The sequence below is a fragment of the Elephantulus edwardii genome, unplaced genomic scaffold, assembly GCF_000299155.1.
Source record: "Elephantulus edwardii isolate Elephantulus edwardi_28Jun2011 unplaced genomic scaffold, EleEdw1.0 scaffold00036, whole genome shotgun sequence".
Lineage (NCBI taxonomy): Eukaryota > Metazoa > Chordata > Mammalia > Macroscelidea > Macroscelididae > Elephantulus > Elephantulus edwardii.
This window is the reverse complement of record NW_006399786.1, coordinates 6,129,651-6,152,908: the sequence shown is the minus strand read 5'-3', so window position 1 is coordinate 6,152,908 and position 23,258 is coordinate 6,129,651. Positions and strand designations below refer to the sequence as shown.

Here is a 23,258-nt window from a genome sequence, read left to right as displayed (position 1 = left end):
TTTGGGCATGTTGCAAGGAGGGACTGGTCCTTGGAGAGGGATGTCATGTTTGGGAGATGGGAGGGATGGCACAGGAGAGGAAGACCCTCGATGAGATGGATCGATTCTGTGAGTGGAGTGGTGGGAATGAATGTGTTTGAGACAGCGAGACTGGCACAGGAAAGAACGGTGTTTAGGGGTCTTGTACATAGGGTTGCTATGAGTCGCAAATGACTCGATGGCACATAACAACTACAACAACAACAGATCTAACAAATTTCCTCCCAAGTTCTGTTTGTGTGTTTTGGTAAAAAAGACTAAGAATCATAGAGGGAAAGGAAAAATTTCCTCAAAATTTTTCTTGAGTCTAATGTCCAGCAGAGACCTTAGGTGATGCAAACAGCGTGATCACCACCTCATCAAAAGCATGGTTTCCTGGGTCCACTCCAAAGTACTTAGGAAGAAAGGACTGGGCATCCCCTGAAAATTCAGCCTATGAGGAGCACAGCTCTGCTCTGACAGGCATGAATTAAGATCAACTAGAAGACCACAGACTTTAATAGCTCCAGCAGGCATAAATTAATGTAAGAAAATATAGGAAATTCTTCATCACTCTTTGCAAAGCAAACCCTCCCAGTGAGGCACATTTGCATACATACCTGCACAGATACCCACACCCAACCCTACACATTTAAGTATAAACACCTATTTGTAAGCACATAACCTTTTATGTTCCCCCAAATCCTCTTTTCACCCTAAAATAGCCAGATACCTGCTGAGTTCAGAACACACTTTTTACTGGAAAGAGGCCTTTATAAACTCTCTTGAGAAGCACTTTATATTCAGGCTTCTCAGAGCAGGAAAGTTCAGACTAGGAACCTCCATTTAAACTACATTACAGTGAACTCCCCAGGAAAGAGCTGGGCACTGTGGGGAAAACCACACATTTTTGGGATCTATGAATATCTGGATTTGAGCTCTGAGTACAAAGGCATTTGAAGAATTTCAATGAAGTATTGGAAGATAAAAATGACCTACTGCTGTTACACAGAATTGTCTTCCAGAATGTTTCCAAGGCTGTAAACTTTCATGTCACATCTTTCTCCAGTGGAATAGGGGGTGGACTTGAACCTCTGGCCTTTTGGTTAGCAGTTGAGTACGTCACCAACCACCATTGCAGCAGGACTTCTTAGGTAAAAGTTAATGGATCCAAACCAAATCCACTGCTGCTGAGTTGGTTCAAACTCACAGACCCCCCCCCCCCACTGGGTTTCTGAGGCTGTAAATCTTAATGGGAAGAGATTGCCTACCTTTCTCCCACAGAGCAGGCTCATGGATTTGAACCACTGACCTTTGAATTAGCAGGGAATATTATAAGAACACAAACACAGCTCGTTTTCCTTCCATGCTCTCCGACTGCTTTCTTTCTCACAGTCCCTCTAATTCCTGCACCCCTTCTTCTAACTGTGGAAGAGCCTGAAATCCATTTAGTGTCCTAAATATCTGGAGAGATTGATTAAGCCCTTAGAAGGTTGCTTGGGGGAAAAACACCTCCTATCTTCCAAGCTTAATTTTTTTGTTTGTTTTTTAGCAGAGCTGTCTGGGTTCCTGATGGACCTTTAACACTGTAGGGTTCAGAGGGAATTGTTTTCTTGAAGGGCTAACATTTGTCCAAATTCTGTGTGTTACTTCTAGGAGACTTCTAAAGGCATGTAACCAGCAAAGGAAGCTGAGCTTCCCTTCTCCAGCTTGCTAATATGTGCAAATCCTGGAAGCTATGGGAGAAAGAAACAAAATAGAATGGGACTTGAGCTGTGGTGCTGGAGCTGAGGAGCCCTCACCTTCGACTGGAGAGATTATAGGGACAGGGGAGCATTGGGGTGGTGGTCCTAGCTTGGGGCACAAAGAGCAGCAGGAGAAAGTCAGGGACAGAGAGAAGAGCATCAAGTGTTGGACATTATGTGATGGGAAGCCTGTGACAGATTCCCAGACAGACTTCCTAGTGCTCATTTTTCAGGAGCCGCCAGTCAGTCTGGCAAGAAGCCCTGCAAAGAGTGGGTGAATGCAGCCAGACCCATATATTGTGAGGCATGGCTGGAATTTCAAGGGAAGGAGGAACAAAGGGCATTCTGGGGTTTTCTCTGGAGATGGGCACAAGGACCATGGTGTGACACTGGGTATCCATTACAGACCCTTTAAACTCGAGGTCAAAGCACTAACATCAGATACGGTCTTACTGGACTTCCTGGACTGGAGATGCTGGGCATTTAAATCTTTCAGTGTACATGACAGAGACAAACACACTGATAAAATTATTAAGAAAAGGAAAGGGTAAAGAAGTCAGCTGTTTCAGGCAATAAAGCAAAACATAATAAGCCCCTCTCCTGTGACTGACAGCCTTTGAAAACTCACTAGAGAGTGCTATGCATTGGTTCCAACTTGAACATAGTTGAGATTATCCCTACTGACCAAATAGCAACACTGCATGTACATAAGAAATAGAGAAAATGAAAAGTCGACTTCCTTATCCTGATCTGTCTCAACCACTGTTAACAGACTAGCAAATTCGCTCAAAGAGTTGTATTTATAACACTTATCACGTACTGTTTCCTGTGTGTAACCTTCTTTACTTATGCAAAGGTGCTAATATTATATACACTGTTCCACACCTTGCTTTTCTACACTTAGCCTGTCTTGGAAATCTATACATATTTACATTATTTATAAGGCTGCAATGAATGCTCTTAGATATATCTCCTGACATTCTTATATAAATATACTTATAAAAAATTCTGAGCAGTCTATAGATAAAAGAGTATCCAAATGTTTACTTTTTAAGAGGCATTGTCAAATCATTCTACAAAAAGAATCACATCAATTTTATACCTTTTTAGTTTTTGCCATTGCTGAACAATGAGAAAAGGCATACATTACACGATAAGCGACGTGCTATACCAGCAATCTCTACATTGAAAGTTATCACCCATTATAAATGACAGGGAAAAGCTCCCAGATAAATCAGGGGCTAACTCTAGGGGTGGTACACGTGCAGGCATAGGCAGGCCTTGTTTTGGGAGGATCTCTTCTCCTTTATAACCCTCAAAAGGTTGGCTCTGATTTCTTAAGGATCTCTACTAACTTCAGGGGGCTCTGGTGGCCTAGTGGCAAAGGAGTTGCACTTCCAACCCAAAGGTTGGCAGTATGAATCCACCAGCTGCTCTGCAGGAGAGAGATGCTGATTTGAAAATTGTGATTATTGAGTACTGATGTCAGGTACTATGCTTGATGAATTGTAATTGTGGTAGCCAGTGGGTCCTGGACCAACAGTATCAGTTTTGTTTACAATAGAATTTAGACACTCAGTCTCTAAGATCCTCCAAGTCAGAAACCTTGTGGCTGGCCCAGTAGTGCGGGTTTACACTGGCCCTCTGGGTGGTTCCAATGCACCTTCAAGTTTGAAATCCATTAATGTATTTCAAGTCTTCAACCAGGGGCTATTATTATACCCATTTCATTGATGAAGACACTGAGCTTAGAGATACAGAGTTGTGTTACCAACCCAAAGGCAGGCAGTTTGAATTCATCCACTGCTCTGCAGGAGAAAGAGGGGCAATCTCCTCCAGCGTAATTTACAAACTCTCAAAACCCACCAGGGAGTCATCGATGAGTTGGTTCTGACTTAATGGCAACGAACAACAAAACTCATATACTTTATGAATGGTAAAGTCTGGAGTTGAAAGTATGTTTGCTCACACTGAAATTATGCATTTATACTCACTCTAAGTTAAGCCTGCATCTTATTCTTATATGTATAAGGAGCTCTGGAGGCTTAGTGGTAAGAAGCTGCACTGCAATCCCAAAGGCATGTGGTTTGGATCCATCAGCTATTTTGTGGGAGAAGGGCGGGCAATCTTCTCTTGAGTGATTAATTGCCTCTGAAAACTCACTGGAGTTATATAGCATCTTATATGCACAATGTGTGTAATGTTCAAGACATTATACTACTCACAGGAAATAAACAGATCCAAAAACACAGTGGGTCCTAAAGTTGTCCCAAGTCCCAGGGGAAGACAGGCACACACAGAGCTGAATTATTTCATGAGAATTATTTCAGGGAGTGTGGTCAGGGCATCCAGGCTGTCCTGGGGGGAAACATGCATTAGCCCAGGGGAAGCATGCAAGGCTTAAAGAACCCTGGGCTGAAACTATCCAACACAGATAAGCTGGATATCTGAGACGGTGACACAGGGAAAGAGGGGGCATTTCCTGAGAAATTGGAACCACAGTGAAGCAGAAGCAAAGGGGCTGGGAAATGGGCCCCTATTTTACCTTGTGGCCCCCTGTTTAAAGTCTCTCCTACCTGACTAACTCATACTATCTGTCTTTCATTGTTGTTGACACTGGTCTTTAGTAAGAGGTATGTGAGGTGAACAAGACAGAGGGAATAGGCTCATGTCTCAGATGAACTAGGGGCTGGGGTTGTAGGTAAGAAGAGTTGGAAAGTCTGCTGGTGTACCTCAGCTCCTCCACCAGACCCTGAGATTTGGAGAAAGGTTTGATCTGTTTTAAATCCAAGGGTAAAAGACAATGGACTGCACGAGGCTGAATATCCTTTCTATCTCTGTGATCCTATAGAAAAGAGGTGGAGACACTGTCTGTAAAGGGTCAGATTATTATTCTGTCCTGTCCTGTCCTGTCCTGTCCTGTCCTGTCCTGTCCTGTCCTGTCCTATCCTATCCTATCCTATCCTATCCTATCCTATCCTATCCTATCCTATCCTATCCTATCCTATCCCTGTTTACAGATCAGGGTGAAAATGTGCCAAATCTGCTGTCCAGGATTAGTTGCAACTGGATTAGTTTCTCTTTACAGAGACCTCGTGTGCATCAGGGTAGAACTGTCCTCTGTAGGGTTTTCAAAGTTGGTTTTTTGATGACGGTCACTAGCTCCTTGTTCGGAGGTCCCCCTGAGAGAACTTGAACCTCCAACCTTTTAATGAGTAGCTGAGGGCACTGACCACTGTCCTCACTCAATGGCTCCAGGAGGTGGTGGTATCTAGCTAAACAATTGGTTGTCATAAACAGAAATCCTCTCATTTTGCCAGTGGCTACTCTAATCAAATCTGATTGATTTTTCTCAGGGTGAGGTTTTCTTTTGTTTGAACATGAAGACAATGTTACACTCCTGAGTCGGTTGCAGAGTCAATAACATATCATCTTTGCTGTAAAGTAATTTTACTGACACTTGTTTTCCTCAAATCCAGTTTGAAACCATTCTCTAACTCGATTTGTGCTAAAAAAGGTTTTGGCGTGTTCCTCCCCGTGCAGCTCTGAGACATTTTCTCTCAGATAACCCTCCTCAAATCTGCTGCTGTCCAGTCAATTCCAATTCATCGGGACCCACAGCAAAGGGTACAGTGCTGCCAATCGAGTTTCCCCAAAGCTGTGTGTCTTTACAGAATCAGGCCTTTCCCCACAAAGTGGCTGGGGGACTTAAACATCCAACTTTTCAGCTATCAGCTGAGTAACATTAACCACCACATTATAAGAGCTTCCTTTCCTTATACACACCAAACAGACTGCGAGTTATGCAATCTGACTCCTGGTGCATTTACAGGACAGTGCAGAACTGTCCCAGAGCATGTTCAAGGCTGGACACTTTATAGGATCTGACGACTACATTTATTTCCTGTGGAGCAGCTGCTGGTGGGTTCAAACTGACCTTTCATTTAGCTGCTAAGTGCTCTAACCACTGCGCCATCTGGGCTTCTCCTCCAACCGTGCCCTCTCTCATTTTGGCAATGCCATCTTTCCCAGTTCCTAGCACCAGGCTCTGGTGACCTAGTGGTAAAAAACTGTGCTGTGATCCCAAAGGCTTGTGATTCAAATCCACCAGTTGCTCTGTGGGAGAAGGCTGGACAACCTCTTTGGATGTGATTGATTGCCTCTGAAAACCCACTGCAGGGTCAGTTCTGACTTGAAGGCATAAAACAACAACCACAGGCTCAGGTCAATGTTGTGTGGAAGTTGATGTGTATTGTACAGTCAGAACCAACCCATAACTGACCCTCTGGTGGGTTTTCAGAGGCAGTAATTGCATGGGAGGAGATTGCCCATTTTTCTCCCATAAAGCAGCTGGTGGCCTTGAACCACATGGCTTTGGGATTGTAATGCATTCCCAAATTTATGTGTTCTGAATTGCCATCTTAGTCACCATCTACTATGGTAACTCTTGAAATTCAGCCTTCTACAAATCTCATTGTTCTAGTGTGTAAACGTAATTTCTTGCTCACGTTTGGCTGTCATTTTAAAAATCTTTAAAATGCTACTATCTGACGGGTGTAGGTTGGCTGAGGGAACATATTTAGGGGGAGCTGGAAGGAAGGGATCCCAAAAAGGCCCTCATTGGTTCTAGCAGGCCTTCTGTAGCCTCTACTCCCTGCCTCAGAATCCTGGGAAACAGAAAATACTGTGCATGGCCTTGACATGTTTCTGCAAAATTTATTTTCTCTAGACATTTGTTCTCTAAAACCACAAATAGCCTTTTTTTTTTAAAGAATGGAAAGAAGATTTCTAGCATTTAAAAAAATTGGCAAATATAGCCATCCAAGTCTGATTTTTGAGTAGAAATAGGAAACCTGTCGAATTGCTAATGCAGACATGGGGATGTTTTCCCCTGCGGATGAGCTGTAGCAATGACTACCACAGACACTGGAAAACATTTTAACACTTCATAAAACTCTTCCTCGACAGCAGGGACTCAGGAGCCAAATTTCCCTTGGTGGGAATAAAAAATGTTCAGCTGATGCTCCTAAGAAGTAAATGACTTCAGAAGGAGCCTTTGGATGAAAGAAATGCGGGTGAGGATACCAATCTGCCTATGAGGTGGGCCCACAATGCAGCGAGCTCATTGGGACTCCACATTTCACTTCAGCACCGAGCACAGGCTGCCCCGCTACTTAAGAGGGGCTCAGGAAATATTTGTGGAATGGATTTAATCACTCAGCCAAATACCTGAGGCTTTTACGATTTTAGCCACAAAGATGGATGAGGACGTGACAGAGGAGAACTGTCAGTGTACCTTGAGGCCAGATCTGACCATAATTCTACGACTTCAGCACCAGGCACACTCTCAGGGCTGAAACGTGGCTTGACATTCACAGCCTGCCGGGCATCCGCACGGAAGAATGTCTGAGCCTTCGCTCTATGATCAGCACAGAAGCACTGATTATCAAGGCTGGGTCCTGGCAGATGCATGATGTGTTTCCATATTCAGAGATGTTAAAAGGTCTAAGTCTTGGGCACAACAGTGACTGCAGGGTTTTTAATAGCAAAAAAGGATCTTAGGAATGCATTTGCTTAAACACTCCAGCTGTCTCATGAAACTCATTGTCTTCAATTCTCAAAGCTGACCCCTGAGGGGATTTTTCTGAGGCAGAAAAAAGACACTGCCCATCTGTTTCCCATGAGCTACTGGTGGCTTTGAACTGCCTTTTGGTTAGCAGTGCAACTCTCCACACACAACGCCACTAAAGCCCCTCTAACTTGGTGGTGGTTGTTAGGTGCTGTCGAGTTGAGTAAGGACGAGTCATAGGAGCCGTATGAACAACAGTTCTGAACCCTGTCTTATCCTGTGCCACTCTCATCATTTCTGACACACTTGAATCCATTGCCTCAGTCACCGTGTTAATCCACTTGGTCGAGGGGCTTCTTCTCTTTCCCTGTAACTGTGGAGATGAGGAAACTCATACTCAATAAGCTTAAATGACTTTCTGAAGTCATATGGCCTATTAACGGTCATGAAAGGTCAAGCTGGGCATAACTGGAAGGAGCTTATGCCGTCTCTGCTCACCATGTGTGTGTAAAGGACAGCGGCATTAGAGCTGTAGCATCTCCACTCTCCAAGTGGACAGTCTATTACTAACAGTATTGAGATGCAACACTAAACCCTCGACTCAACTGTATCCCCTGTATCCCCCTTCTGTTGCTGATGTTGTTGTTGTGTACTGTCAAGTTGGAATCAACTCATCGCTGACACTTCAGCATGTTTTCTGAGGTAGTTAATCTCACAAGAGGAGATTGACCATCTTTCTCCCATGGAGCAGCTGGAGGATTCAAACTGTATGCTTTTCAGACTTCAGCACAGCTTCCTGCCACTAGGCCACCAGAGCGTACCACTTTCAAGAGGAAGGTATTTTAGGGAAAAATACAATGACATTATATGAGTTATTAAGAAAAGTAATGCTTAGAGTGCACTTTGCAGTGACCGGGTTAGAGCCCAATTTCCAACAGCACCTTCATTTCCACCTGTGGTATCTGGTCAGTGGAAGTGTACTGAGTGTGATTTTAAGAACTATGCTCGGCCTCACGTGGTACACTGAGAAGAGGCAACAGTGAGTGGTCCCTGCCTCCATTTAGCTGAAAATCTTACTAAGTAAACACTTGATGCACAAACTACTGAATGAGAAACTGCTCTGGAAACTCAGAGCTAATTCACAATTTAAAATTCCTACCATGGGACAAGGCTGATGCATTCAAGTAATAATATTTGTGGGTGCTGAAGAGGAAGGAAGAGAGAGAGTCAGTTCTGAGTTGTAATAGATGGGACAAGATTTCCCAGAAATATGAGAGAGTGAGGTTTCCCTCTGGCACAGGGAGGAGGGGGAATGTTCCTGGCCAGGGAAGCTGCATCAGCTGTGCGGAGGTGGGTCAGAGGGCAATGTCAAAAGACAGATGCTTGATTCCCTAACCAGATAGTGTTAGGTGCCACTCTGTCATCTCCGACTCACAGTCACCTCTGTGAACAAGAGGTTGAAACCTGGCCTGATGCTGTGCCATCCTCATCATCTCCATTGTGTGCAAGGCCATTGTCGAAGTCACTGAGCTGGTCCACATCAATGCTGGATTCCCCCCGCCCTGCCCCCAGGGACTGTATCCTCTTGACAAGCTCAAAGTATGTGAGATGAAGTTTCACTGTCCTTGCTTCTAATGAGCACTCTGGCTACCGATGTGATTGTTCTTTTGAAAATCCACAATGAATGAATGGAAATCCAAGTTCTTTATAAACGTACAATAAAATCTCGATAAAAAAATTAAAAAAAGGAAGAAAATCTACAGTATATACTCACTATTCTTCACCACCACCACAACTCAAGTGCAATGATCCTTCCCTGCTCTTCTTTACACATTCTAACCAGAGAGGAACATTTCAGGTTGATACCACTATAACCCTTAAACTTCTACTTTTAGTAATATCTAGCTATAATACCATCCTCTGGCCACAATCTTTTAAAAAAGTCTCACTGGATGAGAAAAAGCCAAATGTATTAATGGCCAGTACTCTTGGGTGTTGGTTTTTTGGTTTGGTTTTTTTTGTCACTGATAGTTGTCCTTGAATTTATTTCAATAGGCAGGCCACATTATGTGTGCAGAGAACTATGAGACACAGACTTTACAATGACTGTGACATTTTGGATGCTGGACACCAGGCCTGCCTGCTGAAGTATCTCCGGATAGGTGGAGCTCTGGTGGCCGAGGGCTAAGAAGCTGCGTTGCAATCCAGAAGGCACACAGTTTGAATCTAACAGCTGCTCCATGGGAGAAAGATGGCCATTCTCTTCCTGTGTGATTAACTGCTTCTAAAAATTTGACTAAAGGTCAGCTATAGGTCGGTCCTGACACCATGGCACACACCAACAATAACATGACATCCTGCATGCAGGTCACCAATGCCTGTCTTCTGAGTACCTCTGGATGGGTACAGCCAATATTAAAGTACTTAACACTGTGCTACCCAGGGATTCCAGTCTTGGGTAGCAATCTATCTGTAAACTTCTAGAAGACTGTGGTCTTTCACGTCTACTCCCTGAACCTGTTTCCGCATCTGTAAATTGCAAGTTTGACCCGATGAGTCTCTCTGGTCCTTCCTGTTCTGACATTCTACATTTTCTACTCTTTATTCCTGCTCATTATATTTATGACACACACTCTTAAATTAAATTAATATTAATAAACCCTTTCCCTCTGCCTTCTGGTTTCCCATTTGCCTTTTCCTCTCTTTAGCTCTCTCTTCCCTCTTCTTAGGAAGCACGTTGGGAAAGTCCCAAAGTGGGAATATCATGGAGTGTTTAAATTTTCATTAGATCTGTGTGTTGTAACAAGGCGTGCACAATTGATCATCTTGGCATGCATATTAATAATTGAGCGCTGTGGTACATGCTTCCTGAACTTTATAAACAGCTCCTGTCTGAGCTTTGAAATGACAAGCTTTGCACATAACTGAAAGCATTTGAAGGCAGGAAGGCCTGTGGGGTATTCCTATGAAGTACGTGCTTTTTAAAAGCAAAGAAGATCAAAACCTGGGCATCTCAAGAGTTGGGAGAACCTGGGAAGTTTTGGCAATAGGAACAGGTCAAAAAATGTCATAAAAAGAGCCAAGGATGTTTTCAGAATGAGATAATTCCTCTGTGGTAAGAACTACTTCAGTATCTGGCAAATCGAAATTCTCTAGCTTGCCCCCAAAAGGAAAAAAGTCTCAGGTGCCACACTAGGATGGATGATGTCCTCATTCAACACCTTTATTGACTGTCTATCCATGATTGGCCCTTGGAAATTTAGGGTGAGGCTTAATTGAAAACAATTACTTTTGGTTAGAACCCACACCTGATCATCGGATGAAATCAGAGATATGAAAAAGGTTGATAGTGTAACAAATACCAGTAGAGATGAAGAGCGTCAAAGAAAGAAGGTAAATATTGAACTTTGATGCAACAGATCATGGGTTCTTTGATTTTTGGTTTGCTTTTCACATTGCTGTTAGTGGTTCTGGATAGTTTCCATTGAGCCAATACAGCAGCAAGGACAGTACAAGCAAGACATCAAGGCAGCTGCACCTAATCCTGCCGTAATAAACCCACACCTGCAAGTTCTCTTGTCTTGTTCAAACTACTGGCTATCTTCAGCAAAGGTTTTAATATTAAACCTGAACTTTCCTGGAAGCTGTACAGAACCCTCAAGACGTAAGACCAGCCCCACTTTCCCTGATAAACTAGTTAACATCTTTGTACAGGAATTGCCTTTGACTCCTAGGCGTTACTGGCTTTCTGATGAACTGGCTGCTAAGGAGAGTTATGGAGACCTGAATGGGCCCTGTGGAGACCTTTTACATGGGAGAGCACTCAGGGCCACTGTCAAATAACCAGGAAACCCTAGCCACTACAAAAACAATACAAACACATCATACTCAGTTATCTTCCTATTTTCACAATCGTGGCCTTCTGCAATATTTGTGACTGAGATATTTCATTCAACAAAATACGCTGTAGGCTTGGTGTTGTTACGTCTTGTCAAGGTAATTGTGACCCAAAGCTACCCTATGCACAGCAGCTCTGGACCCTGCCCTGTCCTGAGCCTGTCTTACTGACTCCCACACACTAACCCCCACTGCTTCAGTTACTGCATCAATTCATCTCATCCAGAGTCTTCCTCTTCTGCACTGTTCCTCCACCCTTCTGAGCATGATGTCCTTCTCAAAGAACTGGTCTCTCCTGGCCATGTGCCCAAAGTAAGTGAGGCAGAGCTTCAAAATCCTAGCCTCCAAGGAGAGATTTGGTTTCACCCTCTCCAAGACAGACCTATTTGTTTTCTTGTTGGTCCATGGTATGTCCAAGACTCTTCTCCAGCACCACAATTCATAAACATCAATTCTTCTTTTGTCATCCCTAGTCATTATTCAGCTGTCTGATGCACAGCAAGTAATTGCGATGATCATTGCCTGGGTTAGGCTCACCTTAGTCTCTAGATTGACATCATTGCTCTTCAGTACTCTTGAGAGGTCCCTGACAGCAGATTTCCCCAATGCAATTCATCTTTTGATTTCCTGACTGCTGGTGTTAAGAGTGTTGATTGTGGAGACAAGTAAGCTGTAATTGTTAACAACCTCAATCTCTTCTTCATCCATCATGGTACTGCCAATTGGCCCAGTGATGAGAATCTTTGTCTTCTTGATGTTGAACTTCAATCCATATTGAAGACAATAGTCCTTGACCTTCTGCAGCAAGTGCTTCAGGTCCTCCTCAGTTTCAGCAAGCAAGGTTGTGTCATCTGTATAATGTAGGTTGTTAATGAGTCTTCTTTTAATCCTGATGCCACACTCCTCTTTATAAAGCCCTGCTTCTGGAATGCTCTGTTGTGCATACAGATTGAAAAGATATGAAGACAGGACGCATCCCTGAGACACGCCTTTCTTTATTTTGAACCATGCAGTGTTTCCTTGTTCTGACTGCTTTCTGGTCCAAGTATAGGTTTCACATAACATAATCAAGTGTTCTGGGATTCCTGTTTTCTCAAGATTAGTCACAATTTGTTGTGATCCACACTGTCCTATGCCTTTGCATTGTCAATGAAACATGGCTCTAGTACTCTCTGCTTTCCACCAAGATCCATCTGACATTGGTATTCCATGTTATATAGTATTTTATGAAATCATTGCTTCTTAGTATTGCATAATATTCCATTGTGTGAATGTGCCACAATTTCTAAGTCCATTCATTTGTTGATGGGCATTTGGCACCTTCTTGCCATTATGAATAATGCTGCTATGAACATAGGTGTACAAGTGCCCACTTGTGTCTCAATTTTTATTTCGTTGGGAGATATTATTTCTCATAGTGGAATAGCTGGGTCATATGTGATTTCTGTGTATAAATGTTCAAAAAGGAGGGGGACCGCAAAAGAGGAAGGGAGGGAATCACTGGGCTAGCAAAGATAACTGGATGGAGGGGAGTGAAGTAATGATAAAGGTTTAATGGGGGCTTGAAAAGATAGGGCGATAATAGGCAAAAAGCAATGGTAATTAATTATAAATATTATTTCTCTCTCCTAGAGAGAGTGAAATCAGGCTGCTCCTTGGAGGCAAGGATTCTAAGCCTTTTTCTGACATGCCCAAAGTTAAGGAGGGACCTTACTTTCCTTACTCCCTTGGAGAGGGACCATTATGCTTGGGAGGGCAGAGGGACAGCACAAGAGAGGAAGGCTCTTGATGAGATGTATTGATTCAGTGACTGGAGTAATGGGGGGTAGGTGTGTCAGAGACAATAAGGTTAGCACAGGACAGAGCAGGTTTCAGGTCTGTTGTACATAGGGTCGCTATGAGTTGCAGGTGACTCAATGGCACATAACAACAACATTATGTATACCAATGATAGTATAAAATAAAGTTCTTGTACAAAACATGATACATATGAAAGATTATATGCAAAAAAATACAAAAAGCAATAAAAACATCAATTTCCACCAATTTAACCCAGTATTAACTCTCTCTCTTCACTGCTAAAATCAACTGTTGAGTCTTCTGAGGCATGCGGAACTCTAAGATCCATGAGAGTGAGACTACCGTTAGAACGAATGCTGATAAGCCGAAGGTAGGTATACTGTGATCGCAGCAATTATAGTTAGGAATGTTTTGTTTTGCCTCCTTTTCCTTCTCTCCATCTACCTATCCATTCTTTTTTTATTTTTTTTTTAGTGCAGTATACACAATTTATCCAGTTTTTCTCAATCTTACCCCAACCCATTCTTAACTTCCTTCTAACCACCAATCTGTTCTTGTCTGATGTTACTGGGGGTAGGTGTGTCAGAGATGGTGAGCCTGGCAGAGGACAGGGCAGAGTTTAGGGCTACTGTACATAAGGTTGCTATGAGTCGCAGGCAACTCATCGACACAACAACAACAACAACATTCCTGGTAGTGTGTAATTAAAGCACTTGGCTGTGTAGTGAAAGGTAAGTAGCTCAAATCCAGCATCTGCTTTTGCAGGGACAATGTAATACTCTGCTCCCCTAAAGACTTCCGTTGAGGAAACACTGTGAGGCAGCACTCCTCTGTCAAACAGGTTCACTGTGAGTTGGATTTGACTAGAGGACAGGGACATTCCATGCCGAGAAACTTGAACTTCAGAACTGCTAAACAATCACCTTGAGTGCAGTGCCGTTCCTCTAGCTGGATATAAAGTCTGGTGCCGGTGTGTATGGGATGGAGAGGCTCATAGTTCCTATTCCAACTCCATTTGTGTAGGGACAGGCTGTCAGTCTTACTTTGTATTTGGTGTTTTGTCACTTACCAAAATGAGTTTGCAAATACGACATGTGAAGCTGCAACACCATTGTTGCCAGGTGCCACTGAGTCACTTCTGACTCACAGCAACCCTGTGTCCAGTGTATGGACAGCCGGCCTGCCCCTGCGCCATCCTCATAACCTCTGCTGTGCTTAACCCACTGCTGCAGTCCGTGTCAGTTCATCTCCCTGAGCGTCCTCTGTTCCCTTGCCAACCCTCTCTCTTTGCCAGCATGATGTCCCCTGGTGCCTCAAAATTATCTTTTGGCAACAAATTTACTTAAAGCACTTCCCCATTTAAGATACTGGTTTTCCGTGTTGCTCGCACCTTAACAGATAAAAGGCCTCTTGCATTTTACAGGAATTCAAAGAGGGTGATAGACACTTTGGCACACTGTCTCATTGAAAAGAACCCCCTTCTCAGAGTGGCTACGTGGACCACATATGTCCCTGTTGCATGTAAAATGCGGCACACGGCACAGAATGGAGAGTAGCATTGTCTCAGTGTCATCCAGTGGGCATTACAAAGAGCAAGGACGTGGGTGGCTGTGGTGCCTGATACAGCTGTGACTGTAACAGTGACTACAGACACAGGGATGGTGCCCATGAGGGAGAAAAGCCTGCCCTTTTTTTGGAATAGAGCCCTGGAGTAATTACCCAGACTATTGTTCTAAGAGAAAGCCCCATTTACATTCCTTCATCAATTTAGCATCTTGACATGAAAAATCACCAGCATTAAGTAGTCAAGGCAATTTGCTTTCCAAATGAAGAAGGGGGAGGGGGGGGGAGTATGCAGAGGAACTGCTGAGTTTTCTGTGTTTATAGCCAGAGCTCACTTCACAGAAAGGATGTTGAGGAGAAGAATTTTTCCTAACATCCCTTCTTTCTAAGTGGAACTCAAGAACTCTGTGCTCAGGGCCTGCCTACGCTTAGCACTGGGATGATACGGTCTGTGGAGCCAGTTTCCTGGAGGGAAAGGATGGCTGCCCGCAAGCAAGGCATGTCCTATGGTGGGTCCAGGGGTGTGGACACGCCAGCTGCCCTACCTGGGGGACCAGGCCTGGAGCTCTGAGGGGAAAAGCTACAGAAGCGTTGCTCACCTTGATAAGTAAGCTCTCAGGGCAGGGTCCTTGTCCTTCCAAGTGGTCACAGAACGTGAGATAGCTTATGAGGTTTGCCAGTCAATATGGTGTAAAATGGGAAATTACTGAACTACTTACCCCCAAATGAGAACAAATGTAAGATGAATAATAAGAACGATAATGATAAATAACACGGGGTGGGGGTGGGGAGAACAGGTGAAAATCAGAACTAAAGAGATGACCCCCAAAGCTTTGCTTACATTGTGTGAGGATCCCGGTTAGGGCGTTTTTGAAGTTCTCCTTGGCCTCCTCCATCTCTTGCTCGTGGGTGGCCTTCTCGTTCATCAGCCTGCGCACATGGCTGTTGGCCGACTGCACCATGGAGTAGAACTGGTTGGCGGAGCGCCGGTTCACTTCCCCGCGCTCGATCCAGGACAGCAGCACCGTGATGGCCTCCGAAAACTTGCTGTCATCTGGAGAGGCAAAAGCGGAGGGTAGATCATGCCGTGGCAGGAAAGGGTCCTTTCAGAGAGGAAATGTGTGCCACACCCTCACAGGCAGCTTTTCAGAGCCCAGGGCTCGCGCCACTCGCACTGACCTTCACTTTGCTCATCCAGGTCCAGGGTGTCACTGGACCAACCAGCAAACAAAGGTGCTGCTTCAGCTCCTCACTCACCGACTCGCTAAGCTCACTCAGAAGGCTGACCCAGAGGTGGAGCCTCACTCTATGACCAAGCCTGGCTTTCTCTGTTAGGATCAACGTTACAATCTATGACTAACTTACTTAATTTCCGCGTCATTTCTTACTATCAGAGATATCTACCATGATAAAATTTTTCCAATTCACAGAATCAATAAAGTTATTGCCTACGTAGATAACTCTTTTTTTTTTTTTTAAATCTTCATTGCTATTGACACAGAAAGGACTCAGAGCTGACCTTCCAGTGGGCTTCAGTGCCTACAATTGCATGGAGGAAATTGTCTCTTCCTCCCACAGAGCAGCTGGCAGGTTCAGATCACCAGGGAGGCAAGCCGAGCTGCCTTTGGGCCAGCGGCACTGCTGTCTACAGACTATAACACCAGAGCCGGGGAAACCACAGATTACGTTACCTTAAGACTGGGATGTAAGAGACTGTTTCCAAAGTAGCGAAAAAGATCAGAGTTTGTTTAACAGTAGTTTAAAACTAATTTCATTTTAGGATTAATGCAACGTATTTTATATTGAAATATGTCTGAAAGAGAAAATAAATCCTTATTTTAAACAGAAGAAGACATGCTCCCTGGAGTGGTCAGTGTCTGTGAGGACATTCAAAACTCAATCTCACTGCTGTGCAGTCAAGTTCTAACTTACAGTGAATCTTAATTAATAGAGACCACAGTCTTTCTCCCCTGGAACCCCAGGGAGATTCGGAGAGACATAGCTTTCGGGTTAGGAACGCTATGAACTATGACACCAAAAAGTGCACCCTGTTAAGTCTGCTTCAAGCTGGGGAAGGAGGCGAACTGGGTGAAGAGGAAGGGAGGGCAGTCGAGAATGAGGTTCTACCTTTAAGTAAGTGATAAAAGTTGATTTCAAAGAAAACATCCTTGCCTCTAGAGGATGGCTATGAGAAAAGACCTGTGTGGCAGGGCTGGGAGGTCAAGAAGAAGCGCTCTCCAAGGTACCTGAGTTAATGAGAATGCTAAGTTGTACGTAAGTTATTACATTCATTGTTCCTGCTGCTTAAGGCTTATTGCATATTTTTCAGGCAAACTTGAAGGGACAAAGCCTCCTTTCATTTCTGCTTTTTTTTTTGACCCTTTGGAAAGTGATTTAAGAAGAGTATCTTCCATTTTTCATGCAAACTGTATAGACTGCATTCTAAAAGTGAGGTGCAAAATTACATTAGGAGGCTCAGATTCCAACCCACTCATTTGACAGACTGCTGTCTCCTCCACTTGGGGAAAGTCACAGGCATCTTTATGTAAATACATATGTGTGGACGTATAGACATGACTGTACGCACACACATCCCGGAGGAACAGAGGCCAGTGCATATTCGCTTTCATTGCTGTTGAGTTGGAATAAATTCAGAACTGGCCCCCCAGGGAGATTTTCAGAGACTGTAAACTACATAGGAGGAGACGGCCCATCTTCCTAGAGCAGCTGGTGGATTTGAACCACCTGCCTTTAGGTTGGCAGCACAACTCTTTACCCACTAGGCCATGAGAGTTCCATAGTTCATGCTAGGGGAAGAAATTTTATTCTAATAAAAACACTGCATTTTACACATTGTACAAAAGCTTCCATGTACAGAGTGCTTTGCTAGTTTTATACGGAGCTATGCAAATATCTTTGGTATCTTAACCCAGGTCAGGGCCCAGTTTGCTCGCCCAGGCCTATGTACTGGACAAAAGTAACCTGACCCAGCTAATGCTGTGTGCAGTGTACACTGTCTCCTCCAGGCCGGGAAGGAAGCAGATACTATTTGATGTCCTCTGCTTGGCTGGGCTTCCAGAGCCTCAGCAAATGCTCTACTCTTCTCTTCTTAACCACAGCCAACACGGTGTCCAGAAACGTCCACAGAACACTACAGTCACTCACGTTTTCTTTAACACCTCAATCCACAGACTTACTGCGCACTTAGTTCATTCTTATCATTGCTGGTTCATAGAATTTTGTGAACTCTAGCATTCCAGTCTAAGTTCAACCCTCAGTGAACTCCAGCTAGAGTGGTTTCTTATCTCATTTCACGGACTGAAGCGGCTTGTATAAGATAAAAATCCATCACACGACTTAACATTACGTTCTGCCCAAGGAGAGGCTCATAATTTAGCATTATGTTTGTGAGAGGCCCACTGTGCCCGTTACAGTCAGAATAAATTTTGCCTCCCTCATCCTCACTACCTCTCTCCCTGCCAATATTTGTTAGGAGAATGGACATCTAAATAGACAGCAGAAATAAACCTAACGTTTCTAAGAAATCTTTAAGAAAAAAATATCAGCAACAGAAAGCAGAGCATTGACTCCATATGCCCCCTTTTCCTCTGCTGACTTTCTTCTCTACATAAAGTGAGGAGAGAAAAATCAGCAACATTTTGTTACAACCTTTACAAGGAGCGAGAACGACAATGCTCTTCTTTCTTTGCCTTAAATCCTGCTAAGATTTTCCTTCTCCTGTATGTGGTCACTGGGCCTGTAAGTAAATGAATTTACTGTTAGGGAGGCCATACTTAATTTTTAAAATGTGTATTTGCTCTGGAGTACTAAAGTGGCACAGACGACTAGTGCTGCTAACCTAGAGGATAAAATCCACACAAAAGTCTCTTGGAACAAAGGCCAGGTGTTCCACTCCAGAAAAATCAGCGCCTGAAAACCCTAAGAGGCACAGTCCTACTCTGACACAGGTAGGCTTGACAGGAGCTGGGGTGGACTCCATGACAATTGGGTCTATATTTGCTCAAAGGCCCTGAAACCAAGTTTTCTCGGTCTTCATCCCTGTTCCAAGTGCACAGGCCACTGGCAGTTTATAGTTAACTGGCAGATTTCTGAAAGAGGAAACTGGAAAGAGGATAGTTAATTGACATATTTCTGAAAGAGAAAACATTGTTTTAGGATTAAACAACTGAAACTACACTATTTAAAAGAAAGGTGATTAGACCAGAGATTCCACCCCCGACCCCAGCATTTTAACAACTAGTAGAATTTCATTAGTTTAAAGGAAGTGCATCGTTTTGAAAGCTCCTAATTGCATCTTCATTTCTGAACTTTCTGAAACTGGCAGGCCCATGTATGACTGATGTACTGACATTCAAATTAAATTAAAAAAACATTAGTTGAGGCATGATCGTAACTCTGGTCAATATTTGTTGCCACGGGAGAAGTGGCTTCAATTTATATTAATTAAGACCAAGTCGGCAGTAACTCTCTGGATGGCTGCATGGCCATATGAGGAGTGGTCATTTTCAACGCCCAGCTGGAAATTGAATTTTGCATTCAGTGGAAGGATCACTGAGAAAACAGAAAACAATATAAACTAATTTAAACAGGACTTAGAATGCAGCATTATTAGAGCTATTCATGTGGAAAGAAATTAACACTGCTCATAAAAATCACATCACAGACGCACTTATAAAAATTCCATAGACATTCTGTGAACATGCTTTCGTCTATTTCTGATGTGGGTGCTGTTCAGAGAGGGGTGCATACATGTGCTTTTCCAAAGTCAGGACTGGGGAACTGGCTGCAGTGTGGAGGGGACAGGTCCCTTGTGCTCGTCAAAGAGGTCCAGTGCTTCCTTGACTGGGTCTTCCTCACACACCTAGCCTGTGGTGACTGTCTGCAATCTAGTCCTGCCTCCTCTGTAGTGCCCCGTTTTGGATGGCATCTTAGCGATGCCTTCGAGCTCTTGCACAAACCACACACTGAGCCTGTGTGCCCTCACACTCTGTCCACCGGCCTAAATGCTAGTCTTCCTTCAGTATTCGACTTAAGAGCCCCTTTCTAGAAGAAACTTGCCAGCAACTCCAGGCGGAATGAGATGTCCCTTGCTAGGGGCGCACCATTCTCTGCATTGACTGCACTGAACACTTTATAATAACTGCTATTTACAGATACGTCTCCAGGTGTTCAAGAGCTATATGAAAACCAGTTTCTCAGAACACTGTTCAATCTGTAGCTTACTCTGAGCTTTTCCCTCTGTAGATTATAGTTTATTATATTCTTTTCTCTCATAGACGAAGAGTATTTATTACCAGCAAGTTGCAAATTGATGGTTAAAGCTGGGAAACATCACAATGGGTTCATACACCCCTGTCTATCAGAATAAATGTTCGTCTGGGCCAGACGGTCAACTTGTTCATCCTTCAGGCCTCTGTGGTCTTTGACTTGGGAGTGAAGGGGAGAGGTGGATCAGGAGATCACACAACAGCAGGGCTTCAGCAAGAAGGCACTGACTAATGTATTGAATAACTCCACAATTCTTCTGAAAGCATTTTAATAATTGTACTCTTCATTTTAATATCATAAAGAATACATGATAGGAGAATGGTTTTCTGTCTTCCTTCAATATCACCACCTAAATTCATGCCCATCTCATTTCCTCTTTGGTTATTTCAGGTTCAGTCAACATTCACCCCTCTCTCTTCCCTCTATGTTTATTAAGTAGTTGTCACACCGTGTGCATTACAAAAAAAAAAAAGGTATAAAACAAAGAACAAACCAAACCTGCAGATGGAACTAGTCTTTGCTATTCAGACAGCCCAGAACCCTGGGTGGCATGGTGCGTGCTCATCTATTAAACTGGTTAGCAGTTCAAATCCCCTCAGAGGCATCAGCCATGGAAGAAGGCCTAGTGATTCACATCCATGAAATGTCAGCCATGAACATTCTAGGAAGCGCGTCTGTGCTCTAATGATTGAAGTCGCCAATGAGTCAGGACTGAATTGATGACAGTGAGGATCCAAAGGCCACACGCGTGACTGTCATTTGGGGGCCTGTTAAAATGCAGACAGACCTGGGTATACTCAGCTTTCCTCGCTGACAATCAGCATTTGAACTGCAGGTGATTTATATGCAGGTGGAAGTTTCAATACATAGAATAAATAACTCGATGAAAATCAGGTAAATTGGTTAGGAGCTAATCTAAGACGGAGAAACCTGAAATAGAAAGTTGCAACTGAGAGAGCGGAGAATATAGAAAATATCAGATGTGATTCTTATGAATTCTATGATGCCCTGATCCAACCTTTCGACTCAACGCAATAATACCTGCTTAAATGCTAGCAGGTTTGTGGGTTGTTTTTTGTTTTCTTTTTAAGCCAAAAGACAGACAGGGACTTTGAGATCGAAACAGATCTTGTCAAAACTCTGCCGGGCATTGGACAATGGATCCTCACAGGGATTATCGGAATCCAAAGGAGTTGGTAGAGAAAATAGCATGGAACTGCTAACCAAAAGGTTTGTAGTTCAAACCTACTCAGGAGCTCTGTGTATTAAAGACCTGGTTGTGCTTCTGTAAAGATCACAGCCCAGGAAATCTTGAAGGTCTGTTCTATCTGTCAAAAGGATCTCTATGAATCAGAATTGGCTAAATAGAACTCATTAACAAGACAATATCAGAGTATGGGCCTTTGCTTGTCTTTGTCTAGGGTATTCTACTGTGGGACTAGAATGCGAACTGAAGGAAACAGGTAAAATGTACGTAATTCTTCTCCATAGAAAAGCAAATGACCATTTGTCCAGTGGAGGATATAAATGTCAATAAGGCAGATTTGCCTTTATTCCGTTTTAACATCCTACTGTTTTCTTCATTGATGAATGAATTAAATAGAAGATAGGGCACATGCTCACTTGGCTTGCAGAACACTTATTCTTTTTCACTGTCATTGTGTCCTTGACCAATCACTGGGTAGTGTGCTCAACAGCACAGGTCACGTGGCCTACCTAACACCCCAGAGGAGGGCTCAGGGCCTGGGCTTAGTGGGCGGGCACATGGCAAACTTTCATTAAACCGACAGAGGGATAATGATAAGGAAATGAAACAAAATGGGCAAATCCCCTCCCCTTGGTGTGTAAAAAGAAGCCTGGCTCTGTCTACCTGAACTACAGGTCTGATCAAAGCCAGGCAGGCAGCACCCTGACTTATGGCCTAGTGTATAAAAGAATGACAGGAGGGTAGAGTCCATGCTTGAAGCAAATGCGACTAAAATAAGCAAAAAGAGCGGAGATATTCTATAGCCAGTGCTTTCATTTTTACAAAAACAGGGACTCACACATCTCATCCTATCTCCCTGCCTGTTTTGCACCTGTCAAAAAATGACACAATTAAGAGGACAGTATGGAAATGCAGCGATTATTCTTGCTTCAGGGTCAAACACGCGTGCGTAAATAAAGCAGCCTGGCTTGTGTCTGTGAAGGTCAGCAGCACCTGAAGAGGAACTTCGCAAACAGGTGCCCGTGCTTTCACATTCTCCTTGTCCTCAGAAGGAAGCCTGGCTTTTAGCTAATGGAACTTCACGAGGCTCATAGCAGTATCGATTTTTACTTTCAGGGAACCATAAATATTGACAACCACCTCAGCAAACTCCAGCATCACCTTCCTTCCCGCCGGTCAGCAGACACTGGGCCAGACTATGCAAATCTGACCTTAGTCCTCTGGCAAAGAAGAATGTGGACCCCACCTGGGTCAGATGACTCAGTAAGCCAGGTAAGCAGGGTTTAGTTAGGCTTACTGACTAATTAGAAGTGAATAACGGTACATATTTACTCCCCACCGTATCAAAGCTTCTGCTTCTAGGACGACCAGCATCTGTTTGTCTCTAAATCCAACAGACTCAAAGGTTCTTTTCACATAAACAACCTCGACAGAGAGGGCAGGCCCAGAATGAAAAGCAAGCACAGACAATACTTGTGTACAACGACACAGTGACAGTTTCATGTTATTGTTTTTTTTTTCATTATATCCCTGAAAAGTGAATTTGTTTACTACAAGTTGCCTTTGTTTACTGGAAGTTGTTATTGTTATGTGGCATCAAGTCAGCTTTGACTCCCAGCCACCCTATGAACAAAAGTGCCATGCCTCCCCCAACCCTGTGCCCTCCTCACCGTCTTCTCTAAGTTCAAGTCCACTGTCACAGTCACTATGCCTGTCTGTTTTGTTGAGAGTCTTCTTCCTGTTCTCTGACCTTCACTTTTCCCAGTATGATGTCTTTTGCCAAGGGCTGCTGCCTCCAGACAACATGTCCAAAGTATGTGAGATGGAGTTTCATCATCTTTGCCTCTAAGCAGCACCCTGGTTGCGCTTCTCCAAGACAGGCTGGTTTTCTGGCACCCATGGGATATTCAGTTTTCTTTGCTGATTTGTGTTTGCTTCCTGCAGATTACACAGGGGCTGCAGCATTGGGCTTGGGTATGTCTGATGATGAGGATGGCGCTGGATGGCACAGGGATCAGATCTGTTGTTGAGGGTCTCTACAGTCCTTCTCAAGCAGACGGCATAGAACAACAACTAGTGCAGTCTAGTAAGTACAGACAAGTTGATGCTTACCTTGTTTCCTGGGTGCTGAGACCCCGCTCCCAGAGGACTGAAATCTTGACAACATAGG

The 23,258-nt window shown here is 43.7% G+C and overlaps 1 protein-coding gene across 1 annotated transcript in view; it reads right to left on the bottom strand.

Annotated features, from left to right (window-relative positions):
- The window catches only part of ENOX1 (ecto-NOX disulfide-thiol exchanger 1), a 260,495-nt gene that overhangs the window by 162,656 nt on the left and 74,581 nt on the right, over positions 1-23,258 (bottom strand). Inside the window, exon 6 of the mRNA XM_006884564.1 lies at positions 15,434-15,646. Within this exon, the coding sequence (XP_006884626.1) occupies positions 15,434-15,646 (213 nt within the window). The remainder of the gene's footprint in view (positions 1-15,433; positions 15,647-23,258) is intronic.